The sequence below is a fragment of the Diaporthe amygdali genome, assembly GCF_026229845.1.
Source record: "Diaporthe amygdali strain CAA958 chromosome Unknown NODE_34_length_500367_cov_65_467389, whole genome shotgun sequence".
NCBI lineage: Eukaryota > Fungi > Ascomycota > Sordariomycetes > Diaporthales > Diaporthaceae > Diaporthe > Diaporthe amygdali.
Genome location: NW_026517054.1, coordinates 372,421 through 387,952, shown reverse-complemented (window position 1 = coordinate 387,952; position 15,532 = coordinate 372,421). Strand labels below are relative to the sequence as shown.

At 49.2% G+C, this 15,532-nt stretch overlaps 6 protein-coding genes across 6 annotated transcripts; 1 reads left to right on the top strand and 5 right to left on the bottom strand.

Annotated features, from left to right (window-relative positions):
* Window positions 1-1,355: 1,355 nt before the first annotated feature.
* On the bottom strand, window positions 1,356-1,793 carry J7T55_005527 (uncharacterized protein; the record flags this gene model as incomplete). Its single annotated transcript, XM_053133026.1, has 2 exons — window positions 1,356-1,605; window positions 1,705-1,793. 2 exons carry the CDS (start codon window positions 1,791-1,793, stop codon window positions 1,356-1,358), a joined length of 339 nt encoding a protein of 112 aa, XP_052989142.1.
* A 2,206-nt stretch (window positions 1,794-3,999) lies between these two features.
* J7T55_005526 (uncharacterized protein) lies at window positions 4,000-5,238 on the bottom strand (the record flags this gene model as incomplete). The annotated part of the gene is made up of 2 exons (XM_053133025.1): window positions 4,000-4,604; window positions 4,953-5,238. 2 exons carry the CDS (start codon window positions 5,236-5,238, stop codon window positions 4,000-4,002), a joined length of 891 nt encoding a protein of 296 aa, XP_052989141.1.
* Window positions 5,239-6,148: 910 nt separating this feature from the next.
* J7T55_005525 (uncharacterized protein) lies at window positions 6,149-7,262 on the bottom strand (the record flags this gene model as incomplete). The annotated part of the gene is made up of 2 exons (XM_053133024.1): window positions 6,149-7,024; window positions 7,101-7,262. The coding sequence occupies 2 exons, from the start codon at window positions 7,260-7,262 to the stop codon at window positions 6,149-6,151; spliced, it is 1,038 nt and encodes a 345-aa protein (XP_052989140.1).
* Window positions 7,263-10,514: 3,252 nt separating this feature from the next.
* J7T55_005524 (uncharacterized protein) lies at window positions 10,515-11,276 on the top strand (the record flags this gene model as incomplete). The annotated part of the gene is made up of 1 exon (XM_053133023.1): window positions 10,515-11,276. The coding sequence occupies one exon, from the start codon at window positions 10,515-10,517 to the stop codon at window positions 11,274-11,276; it is 762 nt and encodes a 253-aa protein (XP_052989139.1).
* A 243-nt stretch (window positions 11,277-11,519) lies between these two features.
* Window positions 11,520-12,347, bottom strand: J7T55_005523 (uncharacterized protein; the record flags this gene model as incomplete). The annotated part of the gene is made up of 3 exons (XM_053133022.1): window positions 11,520-11,630; window positions 11,688-11,837; window positions 11,901-12,347. 3 exons carry the CDS (start codon window positions 12,345-12,347, stop codon window positions 11,520-11,522), a joined length of 708 nt encoding a protein of 235 aa, XP_052989138.1.
* A 1,214-nt stretch (window positions 12,348-13,561) lies between these two features.
* Window positions 13,562-15,173, bottom strand: J7T55_005522 (hexokinase; the record flags this gene model as incomplete). Its single annotated transcript, XM_053133021.1, has 3 exons — window positions 13,562-14,537; window positions 14,591-14,853; window positions 14,904-15,173. 3 exons carry the CDS (start codon window positions 15,171-15,173, stop codon window positions 13,562-13,564), a joined length of 1,509 nt encoding a protein of 502 aa, XP_052989137.1.
* Between the last annotated feature and the right edge of the window lie 359 nt (window positions 15,174-15,532).

Here is a 15,532-nt window from a genome sequence, read left to right as displayed (position 1 = left end):
AAGACTTCATGCGTCGAAAAGCGGACTTGGCTCTTGCTCTCCGTCTCCATTTTTCCCTGCCCAAGTATTTGTCGATTTCATCGCGCGTGTGTAAGTAGAGCAACAGTGTACCAATTCGTCGACATGTGTGAGGGTCGTTTGCCCCAGGATCTGTTGTATAGTAACTAAGTATTTCAAGCGCAGGTGCATATTCAGTAGGGCGGCTGTGATCCTTTTTTGTAAGAGGCAGTACGTGTGTGGCATCACACAAGCGCAACGGCTGGTCGTCAGAAAGAATGGTGCCTGTTTTACCTTTATATGGTGATTGAGTTTCATTCCGGTAGCTTGTCAAACCCGGGCGGATATGTTGACTCGCATCTTTCTCGCTGGCCCCTGGGTGTCCTGATCACCGGGTCTGACACGCCAACCTATTTCAACAACGCTGATTGAAGGAAGGTCTGTAACAAATGGTTGGATACGAGCAACTCCTCAGAACCCAATATGAAATTTTCAAAGATAAAACATTGCTGAAACAAGTCTCCAGGATTCTCAAAGCCAAAACCATAAAAGGGAAAAAAACATACAACACCGGGTATTCGCTGGTCGTCACCGACCCAACTACTAATCCAGCGGTTACCAGCTTATCTATGGGAGAGCGGACGGGATCCCGAGTTTTCTGATACCTGTGGTCGTATGTGCTAGGAAGTTTGCATTTGCAGTATATATACTCACATTGCCCAAAAAATGCAAAAGCTGTGAAGGTCAAATTACAGCTCACTAGTATCCCAAATGTAATGGTGGACTTGGCCAGTATATAGAAGTCATTCCCATAATGTAGACTCAGGTGAAGTGATTCCTATAGAAGACCTTCTGCCCCTTGTAAGATACCTGAGTAACCTTCTACAGAATAACAACCTACTTCTTTTATTATAATCTCTTATAGGACACCCTTGTATGGGACATCATTGACCTAGGTAGGCGTTGCCCTTTTCTGATCTCTGCAAGCTATATAAGCCCAGAATGTTCCTTTCTGTAGTAAAATTGAGATAAATCAGAACGCAAGGGGGTCCATGTATACCAGCTACGAACTACCATGAGATGCAGCGCCCCACTTGATTCGAGTTTCATCATGTGCTCTCACCCATACCTTATTATCGCATCGCAATTCGATAAATCAGGTCGGTTTCACGAACAGGTCTTTCGTAATTGTAGTCTATTGATAAAATCCCTGTACGAGTAATCGAGATGCCAGACCTTCGGAACCGGCAAAGCTACCACCAAAAACTTCAACAGAGTCCCAGACTACACTCGCATGAGCGGACCCCATTTTCTCACTTCAAACCCTTCCAGCGTAGCCTCTTATCGAACCGAGCCTTTTACCTGGGCGTCTCAAGAGTGACGCAAGTAACACGCTTTCCTGAGATGAACTCATCAGGCTTGACCTTGGCCTCCGGCAAGGTGCCAAGCAGCGTACCGATGCAGTTGTCGTCGTTCTTGTCCAACTCCCCCTCGTAAGCGAATACATCATCGCCCTTGACGTCGATGCACTGCGTGGTATCGTCGATGCTAGCGGACGAGGCGGAGAAGAAAATGCCCAGGTCATGGGGGAATTTGGCGTCGCCAGAGCTGGTTGGGAAATATAAGTCAGTACTCTCAAGGAGAATGAGGGATGATGCCACTGTTGGTGGATTATTGAATAATATGCAAAACCACATATGTACTTACCAGTCCGCGTTGTCGAACTCATTCACATCGGTTGCGAAAATGGTGCTCGTCAGGCCGGCAAAGAGGAACGTGAAAGTGGAGGCACGCATTGTGATTGGCGTTTTTGTTGAGTTGATAGTTTGGATGCTGCTTGTGTATGTTTAAAGGGTGAAGCTATGGTTGCGCTGATGGATGAATGCTTTCGATTGAATCATAAAAAAGGCGAACAGCCAGTCTCTTTATACTCGCAACTTTCAATATTCTTCAGTGTGAGAGCCTCGAAGCACATTCTCATGGAGGGACACAGCTCGCATCGAGTTCGGACTAGGTAAGGGTTCATTTTTATCCAACGCTAAGCTATGGCCGGCCGGCCAGCCGGCTCTCGGTTGGTTGTCTTACCCTGGCCACGATTGGGGGCACTCGTAAGCCTCTTCACATTGACAGCGGCTCTCAGCTAAAGAGCTGGTCACTATGTCAAGACATGAGGTGGTCAGCCTCCCGAAGGACGACAGTTGCTGGCCCATGACAGGTTTCACGCGCCCGGCGACAGGCCCGGTCCGAGTGCTCGGAAATACAAAAGAGAAGAAAGAAAAAGCCTTGAGAGGATTAACTGTTCCATAAGCTACTAAAGGACTCAATATCGGTGACCAGGAATTCAGGCCTCATACTTTGAAGTTTAACCCGGTGAGCCCTTTTTGGAAGTGGCCGTTGGAGATGGACGAAACAGAACCCGCAGGTGACATACCAGGAGAGGCGTTAGCACCACATGAAGAGGATGAGCCTCGCATCTTTGGATATTCCAGGGGCTAAAAGTGCTAAGAATATATTTTCGTGTCTCGACGAAATCTATGCTCCTAGCATAGTGCGATGTATGTATTGCTTGAGGGCGCCTCGATTCCAAGAATAGAAATTCTAGGAAGAAAGGTTTATGAACCTATCAACACAAGCTGCCCTCAAGCACTGCAGCCTTGCTATCTAACAGCACCACGGCCTTGACTTGGATGATTCATTATTCATATTGGATCTCTAAAAACGGATATCTAGACTGAAGCCGAAGAGGAAGTCGCTCCTAGAAAGCACAGAACATCACCAACTCTGCTACTAGGAGAGGAGAACGAAAGGGAAGGAGAAGGAATTCCAGAAGCGAACTCCAGAAGGGCATTAGACGAAAAGATCTCCAGGAAAAGGAATCTCCAAAATATAATTCCAGCTCAGAATTAGATTCTTTCTCGGGCAGAGTTGGTGCCGAAGACCCCCTGGCTGAAATGTTTTCCTGCCTTCTACCAGCCATTGCTTCTTTAAACGGCTTAAGCAGGTTTGAACCGTTCAGGACTTTGGACCGCTTGATTTGCCAGACGGTCTGAGTTCCCCTCCTGATTTGAAACCGTTTATGCACACCCAGTCCAGGCGGCATAGCAGTCCCCGTTCGATGGGGCTGGCGGTGACAGCCGTCTCAGCGGCACGAACCAGGTTGCGGTTTGCTTTGTTGAATGAGACCTCTAAGTCTTTGCATCAAAGAATCTCCGTGACTTATTGTAATTTGGTTCGACTGTGGAGATCATTCCCCAGAACGCCATGGCACATGATGGGACACGCGTCGCAGCGCACTCGTAGCAAGTCCAGATACGCTTTGGTGATGTGCACCTCCTGTCATCTTCTTATGGTCATGCAGGCACTTCATGAGCCGAAATCAAGGTGCGAGGCTCCAAGATTTCTGATGCAGACAGGAATTTGATGAGATTCAAATGTAAGACCGCAAATGAGAAGGTGGAGAGCTGCAATTATATGGCATGTGGCGGTTGCAGGACTCATATCTGCTGGAAGTGTATGAGGACATTATCTACGGTCGGTCCTTCCTATCCTCATTTGGCCAAAGTGCATGTTGGGCAGTGATTTAAGAATGTTAGGGCGAATATAAAGTTCGGACATAACGCCAACCAAGGCTTAACCGCGAAGGAGGTCTTGCTCTACATGACACTTAGCACCTAGAGGACGGCAGCGACGAAGACTGGATGGTCAGTGAGTTCATTGGGAAATAAAACTACTTTCTGGTCTCCTGATGCAGCCGAACTCGAACAAGTTTGCCTTCATCTCTTTGGTCACAGACCTGTCTGGGGTCTCCTTGACCCGACCCGATGTTGTCGTTTCGTCTCTTTACGAGGGTGTCACTTTTGCTCAGACGCCATGAAATTAAGCCGGAGCCAGATATGCAAATGCTGCTAAAGCTTGCTTGAAAATATGCTCTCCTTATCGATCCACGGGTGTTTTCACAATGGGGCGCGCAATCATTCGTCCACCCACCAGCCTTCTGGCATTTTATTTGCGACTTCCTGCGCTTTCAGATGGGGCATCGGTGGTGTCTTCTTCACCCTCTTTCCTCTCCGTTCGCTTTGCTGCAAGGCGCTCTAGTGTCGAATTTGTCTTAGCGAGAGCATTTTTAAGATTGGCGGACAGCGCAGACACATGCGCATTCACATCTCTTAACACTTTTCTCTCTTGTCTCTCTCTCGCACCCTCGAAAAGTGCATCAGCTGCAGGGTCCTCTCCATCAACTCGCGGAGTAGGGCTTCTTGATCCTCTCATGCGGTAGTCCGGTGGGTACTTGTAAGCGGGTAGCCAGATGTCTTGGCCCTCGGGATGAAGCTTCTCTTTGTATCTATCTACGGACTGACACCGAGAATCGGTCGTGGGTTCCTTGTTCTCGTCTCCTTCTTTTTGGCTTGAATACGCGTCGTCAAAGTCGGAATCTATCTCGCCGAAATCAAATTTCGGTTTCGCAGACTTGTTCCCTTTCTTGGTTGCTGATAGAGACTTGATCGCAGCTCCCTTGTTTGGTGTCTTTCCACCACTCATTATCGCAGTATAATTGAGATGGGTAGCAGTCGAGATGCGGAATTTGGTTGTGCTCTCTTGATCGATTCCTGGATTTCGGGACAAAGTGCAATGTGGGCGACATTCTTCAAATCAAGCAGTGGATGGTCACATCTTAAATACTGTTGTAGTTTGTTGAAAAATCACTGAACTCGGTGAATCAGTGTTGGACAGTACTGCTGCGCTTGCCAAGTTCCTATGACTGGTGGCTCAGTGTACCTTTGGAATGAACGGAAATAACTTGCTTTGTGACTGCATGGTCCCGGGAACAAAATGCATCTCTTGGTAGAAACAGCGGTTGAGCACTTAAAACCTTCTTTGTTCTACAAGTTTTCATGTCCCTCTTTCAGGACTCCTCCCCCCTGTCAGCGCCAATGGATCCTGTCCTTTTGGCTTACCGGGCTCTTTCGGTACGAGCTTGCACGCATCCTTGGTACACGTCGGGCCACTCGCAAGTATTGAGCAACAAGTTCCCTCAAGGCAAACGCTCGATGGCCTCCAGTTTTCAAGATCCAAGGAAGCCTCGACGATAAATGGTGACAAACAACGCCAATACCACACTGCTGTTGGGCCCCAGACACCTTGTTCCTTGAATTCCTTCGCATTCATTGGCTGTGGGACACCAAAGACACCGGTGAGGAGGCAACCTAAGATAGGTACAACGACGGCGAGAATGGCAACCATGATAGTGAGGGCGTGATATCGGCTTGAAGAGCACGTCTTTTATAAAAGACTTTCGAGGTCGACCAAATTTCTAGATAGATCGTCTAGACATGCAGATTTCCAACCGTCGACCTGGACGCACTTGTGGATCGTAGTGTCGGATTTTGTGGGACTGCAGCATCTGCACGCCGAGAGGAATCAGTGGCTGAATCATCCTGAAGTCTCTGCTTTTTTGACACTGACAAGTCGACGAATCACTTCACAGTGGATCTTCCATTATCAGATGTAGAGGCTTGCACTGTTGCGGGCCTGCATGCGGTAATGTACCCAGGAAAAGTCGGGTTCCGAGGGCGAGCGACAGAGTTTCGAAGTGTAAACGAAGCATGCGAATCTGTCACAAAAGGGGATCACCAGATTTATATATAAGCACAAGACGTGGCGATTCGTGAGCTTAATGGACCCCTAAAGTCTATTTTGTCCGCTCATCTTGGCTGGAAAGTAAATATGGAACACTCGACCGGCGCGGCCGGGATCGCCTGAATCATGCCAGGAACGCTTTAAGCAGAGCTTGTACACATGTAGAGGGGACGTCTGGCCCTTTTCAATGTTAGATGTTGCTGACAACCGAGGCAATCTAGTCTTACCGATTAGCCTAGGAAATCGATGTCTTCACTTTGATCAATTGTTGCGATGCAAGCAGGACGCCCTCTTCTGGCTTGAGTGCTTTGGTACTGGGGCGCTTGCTTCGCAACGGATTTAGCCTCGTTCGGCTCGCCTCGCTTATTATAGCATGGAACTCGCGTCCAACCAGAGCTAAATTCGCAGTCCTTGACACGCTATCTCGAGTAATTAATTATGGTTTTGGTCTGTACAGCTCGTTACTCAATAGCAACGGTTATCAACATATTTACGCAGCTTTCACGTCCAGATCCTACTCCACCTTGATCGCGACCTTGCCAAAATGCTTCTGGTCCCACATATACTGATACGCTTCCTTCGCTTCCTCTAGGCTGAACACTTTTTCGTCAAGAACTGGGTGGATATTGTTAGCCTCGATGCACGCAACCATATCCTCCAGCTGCTGTCGACTTCCGACGTAGACGCCCCGGAATGTACAGATATTGGTCAATGCATCGATAGCGGTCGTCTTTGCCTTGACACCGCCTAGGAAGCCGATGATAGAGATAACACCCTCGAACTTAATAGCCGCAACACTCTGCTCCAGTGTCCCGGCACCACCAACTTCAATGATGTGATCCACACCAGCACCACCTGGTGTCAGCTTCTTGGCAGTGGTGCCCCAATTCGGGTCTTCCTTATAGTTGAGAACGTGGTCGGCGCCCAACTTCTTCAGTGTCTCGCACTTGGCGGCCGAAGAGCTAGTGGCGATGACCTTGGCTCCAGCAGCCTTGGCGAACTGTAGGGCGAAAATACTGACTCCGCCCGTGCCTTGAACCAGGACCCAATTGCCGGGGATGACGGGCTTCAGGCCGTACAGCGCATTCCATGCCGTGAGACCCGCGCAGGTGAGGGTCGCCGTCTCGAGAGGGTTCAGGTTCTCGGGGGCGAGAGACAGACCTGTCTCGTTGAAGACGCCGTATTGTCGCAGTGTGCCGTTGACGGCACCGCCGAGGCCGGTCTTAGTGGCAGCGATATCGACAGGACCGAACTGGTGGCCCTGGTTGAAAAGTGTTACGACCTTGTCGCCGGGCTTGAATCGGGTGACGCTGCCGCCAACTTCGACGACCTCACCCGCACCATCCGACAAGGCTGCAACGGGGGGGTTGAGAGGGAAAGGATAGAGGCCCTGTTGGAAGTCGTCAGTCTTGTTGTTTGAAGCGCACTGGAAGAGCAGCTGCGTTTTCAGAGTCATCATATCTTACTTTGGGGATGATAAGGTCACGGTAGTTGAGCGAAGCTCCCTGAATCTTGACCAGCACGTCGTTCTCACCGACCTTGGGTACCGGTGCGTCGCCAAACTCGAGGCCATCGAAGCCTTTGTCGGTACCGGTAACCGTCCACTGCTTCACCGTTGATGGGGCCATATTGTTGATTTAAAGAATGTGCTTTTGTGACTTTAGTTCGTTTGATAGGCTTCGTAAGTTGCCTTTGCAGAGGTTGGGATCAAGAAACGTCGGCAAAGCGCGAAGCGGAGCCGTGCGACAGGCGGACACGTTTTGGAATATATATGCCACGAACCGGTCCCGATTTGTCAGTCCCAAGTAGGAAACCTTTCTCGAGAAGCATTTGGCATTTGGCACTTGGACCCACTCATCATGCGGCTAAGGGTTCGCAATGGTGACATCGACGGAGCCACAATGCAGTTGACCTCTGCTTAATCCTCATCGGTAAGTGCCGATCCCTGCTACTGCATAATTGAATCGGCGACTGCCACCTGATGTGTCCATCAGCCCCATGGTTACACGAACTGGCGGCTCAAAAGATATCTACATATGTACCTGCACCTATCCCTCCTCATCAATTTTCAGGGTTTGGTTTCCCCGCGGTTATTTCGCTTGACTGGTAAATGTCAAGCACACAGGCGGGCTGGAACCTGTCCTGTCTGCCTGCCCGCCTGCCCGCCCGAGATCAGCCATATCACATCGGAAGCTTGCGCTATAGGCCCACAAGTGCGATGGGCTGGGCGTAGAAGAGAGAGCGTCATCGACCTAGCCATACCATCATCGCTGAGTCGCTATTGGCTTAGATCCACAGCGTAGTAGCCGACCACTAGCCAGGAACAACATACCCAGGACGTTGGACAGGACTTGGCAAAAGATGAATAATCTGGGGAGATGAATAAGCCCTAATGTTCGACTGAAACATGGAAGAGGTGAATAATTTCCCCCAAGTGCGCACAGCACCGTATCACCACACTGCAGTAGTGAGTCAGGAAGAACCGGATATTCCGCCCGCAGCTCGAGTTCGTTACGTCATCGGGTCGAATACATTTCTTCTTTCCTTCGCGGTGAACATCATGACTCGCGGGCGGCCAAGCTTGCCAGATCAGGGCAGACTTGGATATAGTTCTCCAGACCGTTCATTGTTCAGTCTGACGTCGAATGGATTCTTGGTATCCGTGTCGCTTGCAGCAAAACGCATTTCTCTAAAAACCATAACTCAAACATCCTGCACAATGAATTGAGCTCGTACAGTAATGAGGCTCACCTCCTTGTGTACAATTAAGTCTTGGACTCTCATTCTCGGTTTTCGTGTGAAAAAGATACTCAACATTGCGCGGCTCTTCTCATATCAAGTCACTCTCGCGTGCTCTCAGTATCGATCATAAAACAACAAATGACAGAAGTCGGTCAGGCGTATGAAAGTATTATTGTTCATCACTCGTTGGGCCTACTCATAGAGATGCCTAAGCTTCTCGCATTTGGACAAGTATACAATGGGCATTCGAGATCCGTTCGGGTCGTCAGCGGATCGACCGAAGCCGTGCGAATCTGAAAGGGATGGTCTTCTTACTAATTCATTTATATGAAATTTGGAACTTTTTTCTCGGTTGTCGCCTCAAAACTACGCGCATGTAGCGGCTTTCTACGCGTGTTGCAAAACAAGAGCATCTCTTGTGTTGCAAATCATCCAGCAATCTTAAGCCGATCCGCAAAGGCTCCTGTTCTGCGAAGGCAGTATTCTTTATGTGCTTACTGTTCGAAAACTCTAATTATCATCTACAGGCTGAGACTAATGTGGTGGCTATGACAGTTCGGAAGTATGCAAAAAGCAAAATCCATCACGGGTCCGTGGCAAGTTCTTTACGTCAGGCAGGTAGCAAAAGGTATATCATCTGAAAACACTATCTCCTGGGATGCAAATCCAATTTTGACTTGTCAGTAAAACGAATAATGTCTACATCAAGAAAGGCCTTCTTTATACAGCAAGGCATGGCTTCATACTAATATGATGTCCTAGTCGACAAGACGAAAGCTGACCACGAAACGTGGAAAAGGTCAGGCAAACTGGCCTCAAGTGTGCCGAATCACCCCCCCCCCCCTCTCCAAAAGATTGGACCGATCAACCACTGTAGGACTCGTCTTGTGCACTCAAAGCTTCCTCATGAAGCTTGTAAGCCGGTGAGATGTGCCTCTTGACCCATGATAAATCTCAAATTTTGTAGATAATCATGTGAGATGACGTGGGCACCAAAGACTGATCGCAACTCTCAGAGTGGCGTAACTCGCTGCTGGTATAACCGTCGTACTGAGGAGAGACACACAATGTACACAATACTTACATCAACTTGTCGAGCTTCTTGTTATCACCTTTTATGGTCGGCTTGCTCCGTCGGCTTACTTCGTCGGCGATGAGTCTTCCTCAGATGCTTTCGCGAATCCACTTAAAATGTCAGGAGATCAGATTTGCCTGGAGTCGAAGCTCGGCTTGGCATCCAAATCATCAAACAAATGAGAACCGAAACCGTGGAAAGTTGTTGATCATTTCGAAAAAAACGTCTCCGGAGCACCCAGCTTAAGCTCAGGTGTCCGCTATACAGCCAGAGTATTTATGCAAAATGCATACAATCGAGTAAAGGAAGAAATATAGAGAAGGAACCTCCTAACTCTTACCTTCTATGCCATAACCTCGCGTATGAATAATCTTCTAAGACCACCTTTTATAGGATAACCTCTTATGAGATAACGTGGTATAGAATGATCTTCTGTGGAATTATTTTCAATGGAATAACTTTCTGTTAAAAAGTCCCTGTTGAATGACCTTGTATTCAGGGAAATAGATAAGCTACAGGGGACTCCACAATGATGTGTTACGATTTTTAAGACTGTGGCGGTGTTGTACCAACAGTGTAGACTATGTGATGACGACTGGCCACACAGACTGAAATATAGGACAGTTTGGATCGCAGCAACATATTTGCACAGGTAATGAAAAGTATCTACCCGGTCGTGTCCTGGTCTGCAGCCGATTTAGAAGTAAGTTTTGACTGTAGAGATTGATTAGAAGCCAGTCTATTGGTGGCGCTATCTAATTAGCCCGTTCTATTGCCGGTGTCGCTGCTGCAGATTTGTTTGCCTCACAGACACCTGCGCAAATGCGCACATGTGACTTCCTCCGCGGAGACATCGAATTGCCAATTGCTCATCGCTCATTCGAGTCATTCCAAACCTGTGCACCTCGAGTGGCTCTCGACGCATCCGTATAACAAAAGTAGAAAAGGTTTCTTGATTTGGCCAACAGTAGCATCATCTAAGGACTACCACAACCAATTGAGCTACCCGACTAACAGCGCCATTGGGCACCTGACGGCGTTTTAACATACATACTCTCTCACAATGTATCTCCGTGCCGTCCATGCCGAGAACCACATCCCAACACTTCGCGCCTTCATCCGCGCCAATCCCTTGGGCATCTTTACCACCGCAATCGACTCGCCCAATTTTCCATTCCTCCAGTCCAGCCACATCCCCTGGATCCTCGACGTCCAAGATGAAGGCAGTGAGACCGAATTAGGGGTCTTGCGCGGCCACATGGCACGGGCGAATCCCCAGGCGAAGTCCTTGATACAGCACCTGAGTTCCGCGGAGGATTCCGCGGCATCCACAATGAGCCCCCGAAAGCTCGAGAGGGATGTCATGGTGCTCTTCAACGGACCGGCGCACCACTATGTAACGCCCAAGTTCTATGTTGACACCAAGCCCGCGACTGGAAAGGTCGTGCCAACTTGGAACTACGCTGCCGTACAGGTTTACGGAAAGCTCAGCGTCTACTTCGACACCAAGTCCGAGTCAACCAATACCTTCCTGTCCAAGGCGATTGCGGATCTATCTCAGCTCGCTGAAACGCAGATCATGGGTTATGAGAAGCCCTGGCAGGTAGAAGACGCACCGTCCAACTATATCGACCTGTTGCGAAAGGCTATCATCGGTATAGAGATTGAGATTACCGACATGGGTGGAAAATGGAAGATGAGTCAGGAGATGAAAGAGGGTGACAATCAAGGTGTTGAGGCTGGATTCAATGCTCTAGACACGGAAGTGGGCAAGAAGATGGCTGAGATGGTGAAGACACGAAGGAAGGTAGAGCAACAGTCATGAGAGGTCTCACCAATATACCATTTCGACCAGTCAAATCGTTTTCGATTTATCGTTCTGGTTGCGCATGCTTGTTGATCCGGCTAGGGTTCGTTGAAGTGACGCAAACGCGTACAATTCAGATGCCATTGTTATATACTTGAATTGGTAAGACGTATTTACTGTGAAGAGAAATCCACCCATGTCATTTAGACCACCGGCCAGAGTCTAAGGTCACTCTCTGGTCCGAATTATGTCCATGATCGTCTAGCACTTGCCGGACTTGCTGGCCTCGCAGTCACCCTCGGATTTGTCGCATCCTGTGTATGCCTGGCATTGAGTCACGCCGCTGTCGTAGCAGTTGTTGGAGTAGGTGGCCTGAACTCAATGTTAGACCTGTCGTCACTTCTCAAATATGGTAGGAAAAAGACGTACCTTGTCACCGTAGTTGGTGTTAATGCCCATGAGCTCGCCACCGTTGACGGCTGTGGTTCCCTCCATGTGGACTGTCCGGCCACAGTTGTTCTTGCAGTTGCCGCAAGAACGGTAGACCTTGCCGTAGTCCTCAGCGTAGAAGTTGATAATCTGCCAAGGGACAGTCAGTATCGAATGTTCTGAAGTCAATAGCAGTTATGATTGCAGACTCACGTTGACGGAACCACATCCATTGTGCTGGATCACCTTGTCACTGGCACCATAAGCACCACCACCGATGATGTTGGCAGTGCCATCACCCTTGATGGAAATAGCGTCCTCGCAGACATCCTCGAACCACACATACTCCAGGGTGCAAGATCCCAAGCAGTAGACACCCTCGGCCTGATCTTTTCCGATGATGACGTTCTTAAGCGTGGCACCATCCTCGAGCACGAAGACTGTGTCCTTCTCTCCACCTTCGCTTTGGCCACTGCAAGCGCCCGAACCACGATCGTACTTAACCCAACCCGCGTCGAAGGTCTGGCCGGCTTTGATGTACTGAGGAGCAGTGAGAGATTTGCTTCCAGAAGCCGTGGGAAGGCCTCCATCATAGCCCAGGCAGGCCATAGCCGCTGGGAGGGCGGCTGCGAGTGCAACAAGCTTTGCCGAAGAATACATCGTGGAGTTTGGAGAGAGTCTGCAGAATTTGTGTGTCTGTTGCTAAAAGCAATATGAACAAATGACTTAAAACCGTTCGACGGTCGAGAGAATGTATAAGTATAAAGCAAGTTTGTACTTGTTAAAGAGCGGAAAAATCAATGACAGACCCCTGGTCGTTACTAGTAAGTGTGAATGATCAACAGCAGATCATAATTGAGGGGCCATCATGACCTTTATAATAATCGTCTGCAAAATCTTCTGTGGTTTTTTCCTGTTAGGCCCGACATATTGGTAGTCCAAATCCACCTCAGTTCTCACGATGCTTGCAAAATTAAAGGAAGGTTACGGGACCCGGGCCAAGAGAAAGCCAAGATCGTCCTTTTGAGTTTTTGGTTGACAGTCCGGCTGACGATTTGGCTTCTGGGTCCACTTTATGTTCCTGATTGAATAGATACCAAGACTCGCGGCGACTTGGCAAGGGGCAAACGAACGTCTTTCCACCAATGCGGCGGGATCACCACTTGAAACGATCCTGGCTCCCGCGGTTTGCTCCATCCGAAACCCATCTCGGCGTCTAAATGTTTGCCCTCTCAGCCTCTGCGATGAAGGCAGCCTCACCAGAAGACGGAGGTGAGGTAAAATTAGAGATGAAATAGTCTCACCACCAAATTTTTTAAGGGACTTTGTGGACACAGCTGATAAGCTTGGACATAATGTGTCAGGGGCAACGCTGAGAATAGGAGCTCGTCCAAGAGAGAACATGTCCCGCGAACTGTTGGGGGCCATCGTGCAGATCCCAGTACCCTGTTCATCTTTTCGAATACGGGCGAGAGCTGCGCGAGCTGATCCCACGTGCGTAACACTTGCAGACATTATTGTTGCGTCTGTGTTCCTCTGGTGGGGAACAATCGCAAGATACTCCATTTACGATGCGCAGTTGTCTGACTTGTGTCCCTTGAGATCCCTCACTCATAGGCTCGGTGGTGTGGTGAGCAAGGAGGAATAATCTCGATCGGGTCAAGATGTGTTTGAAACATTATTCAGTCGCATACCTCCGCTGTCGTAAGAGGTGTATCTGTCGAGCGATCACTTCTTACGATAGACATGCATGAAAAAGTGACATTACCCGCTCCATGCTATCTGTATTTCATGACGATTAAACATCCCGACCTGACCGAACTTGACCCTGATTACCATAATTATTTCCCAATGCGCTGCTGACCATCTCGCACTCACTTCCAGCCCCCAGCCCGAGGATTGGCCATGGTCATGGATGCGATGATCGCGGCGCCAACTCCGCTACCATCTTCTGCGCTTGTCATCGTGATTGGATCGCTTTTTCGGTCCGCGGGCCAGTCGAGAATTTCGCCCAAGGCTTTGCTCCATCTAGCCTTGAACTTTGGATGCTTGTTGGCAACACTGCCGTCGGCTGCCACATGACCTGTCTGAATCGCTTTCCTCGTGCAAATAGCAGCAATGCCGCAAGCGCATAGCCGCGCACCGCGCACCGCAATAACTTCTGCAAGCATTCGTGAGAACTCGACCTCTCCTGGCGTTGGCTCGAAGCCCAGAGTTTCCCTGTAGCGAGCCCCTCGGTCTTCCAGAGGGTCATTTTCCAGGCAGGAGAGGAAACCCGTATCCATACAATAGGACTCCTTTAACTTCGGGACATCTCGTCCCTTGAATAAGACGCCCCGCTCATAGAGGTCCAGGATGACCAGGCGAAAGAGCTCTCCTAGGTACAAGCCAGCACTCATCTTCTCAAAGGCCTGCTCCCCGGGCTTGGCAGACTCATTGTCAATTTCGATGTCGTACTTTGTCCTTGGCAGGACACGGTGGGAATTGTCGAAAGCGCCATACTCGCAGTTGATAGCAAGAAGAAGTTCCGGTGCCAGCCCAGAACTGCTGATCTTCGGTATCGCGCCAACATTCTCCATATACGCTGCGTTGCACCCGGTGCCAAATATTGCACCAATAATGGTTTCGGGGTCGCTGTATGCCGAGGCAATCATCGCGCCAACCGTATCGTTGATCAAAGCGATGATCTTGATAGGCAGCTTCCTTCTTGAGAGTGCCTCGCCGAGCTGGGATACCACGTCTTCCTGTTCGACTCCCTTGATGTTGAATCCTTTCGTCCAAGTCACAAGTCTTCCTCGGTCGATGTGATCTTGGTGCACTGGATATGAGAATGTGAAACCCAGTGGCAGTCTGAACAAAATGTCAGTTAATAGCACACTTGGTGTTGTCGCTCGATTACTCACGGTTCGTCTTCAGCGCCTTGCAATTTGTGTTTTCCAGTGAAATCCTTCAGAGAGTCCACAATCAAATCCCAAAGCTCATCAGCAGAGCCTGTCTTGATGTGCTCTGGTACCCGGTAGGTGTCTTGTACGATGTCTGTCTCGTAGTCACGGCCTTTGAGCGTAATCCAACACACGCGTAAGTTAGTTCCTCCGAGGTCTAGGGTGAGGTACTGCCCCTTTTCACGGCCGGATGGGTATCCTAGTACCCAAGTCGGATACATAGCCTGGGTTTTGTTAACAGTAGAGTTACGCACGAACGTAGTGCTCCACTTACGATATTTTGAGCGTTCTTCTCCAGCCCTTCAGCAAGCTCATGCTCGAATTGCTTGACAATTTCTTTGAGCATACTGGTTGTGACTGTAAATGACTCCTTAAGATTTCGAAGCTCACTTTCAAGCGCGGTTGGCAGCGGAACTTCTGACTCGGTTTGGGTTTTGCCATCCTGGTTTGCTATGAATTCGGTGTTCCCTTGCCCAGGCTTGCTAAAGGCAGGCTCGAAGTCTCCCATGCCTTTCTCTCGCTTTGCTGATCCTTGAGTAGTCATATTGCTATGCGATGAAGAGAAAAGCGGGCGAGTTGAGGGTAAACTTGAGAAATGCTTCGACGGGATCACGTAAAGATATAGATGCGGACAAATGAACATCGGAATAAGGCGAGGATTGGCAATTCAACAAAGCGATGGTGTTCTTGGGACCGGAGAGTTGGTCATATGATGTTTAAGCAAACGATTTATAGTTCATAGGATTATGACCAGTAACCTGGCTGTATGCTGCCAACTTGGAAAAGTGTTCGCCTTGACGTCACAAGGATGTTTGGGGCAGATCCTGGAAATGATCGAGAGCTCCGGACCCACGGATATAAGGCATTTTGATATGACGGGCAAGTGGACATTTGCTCCGGTGT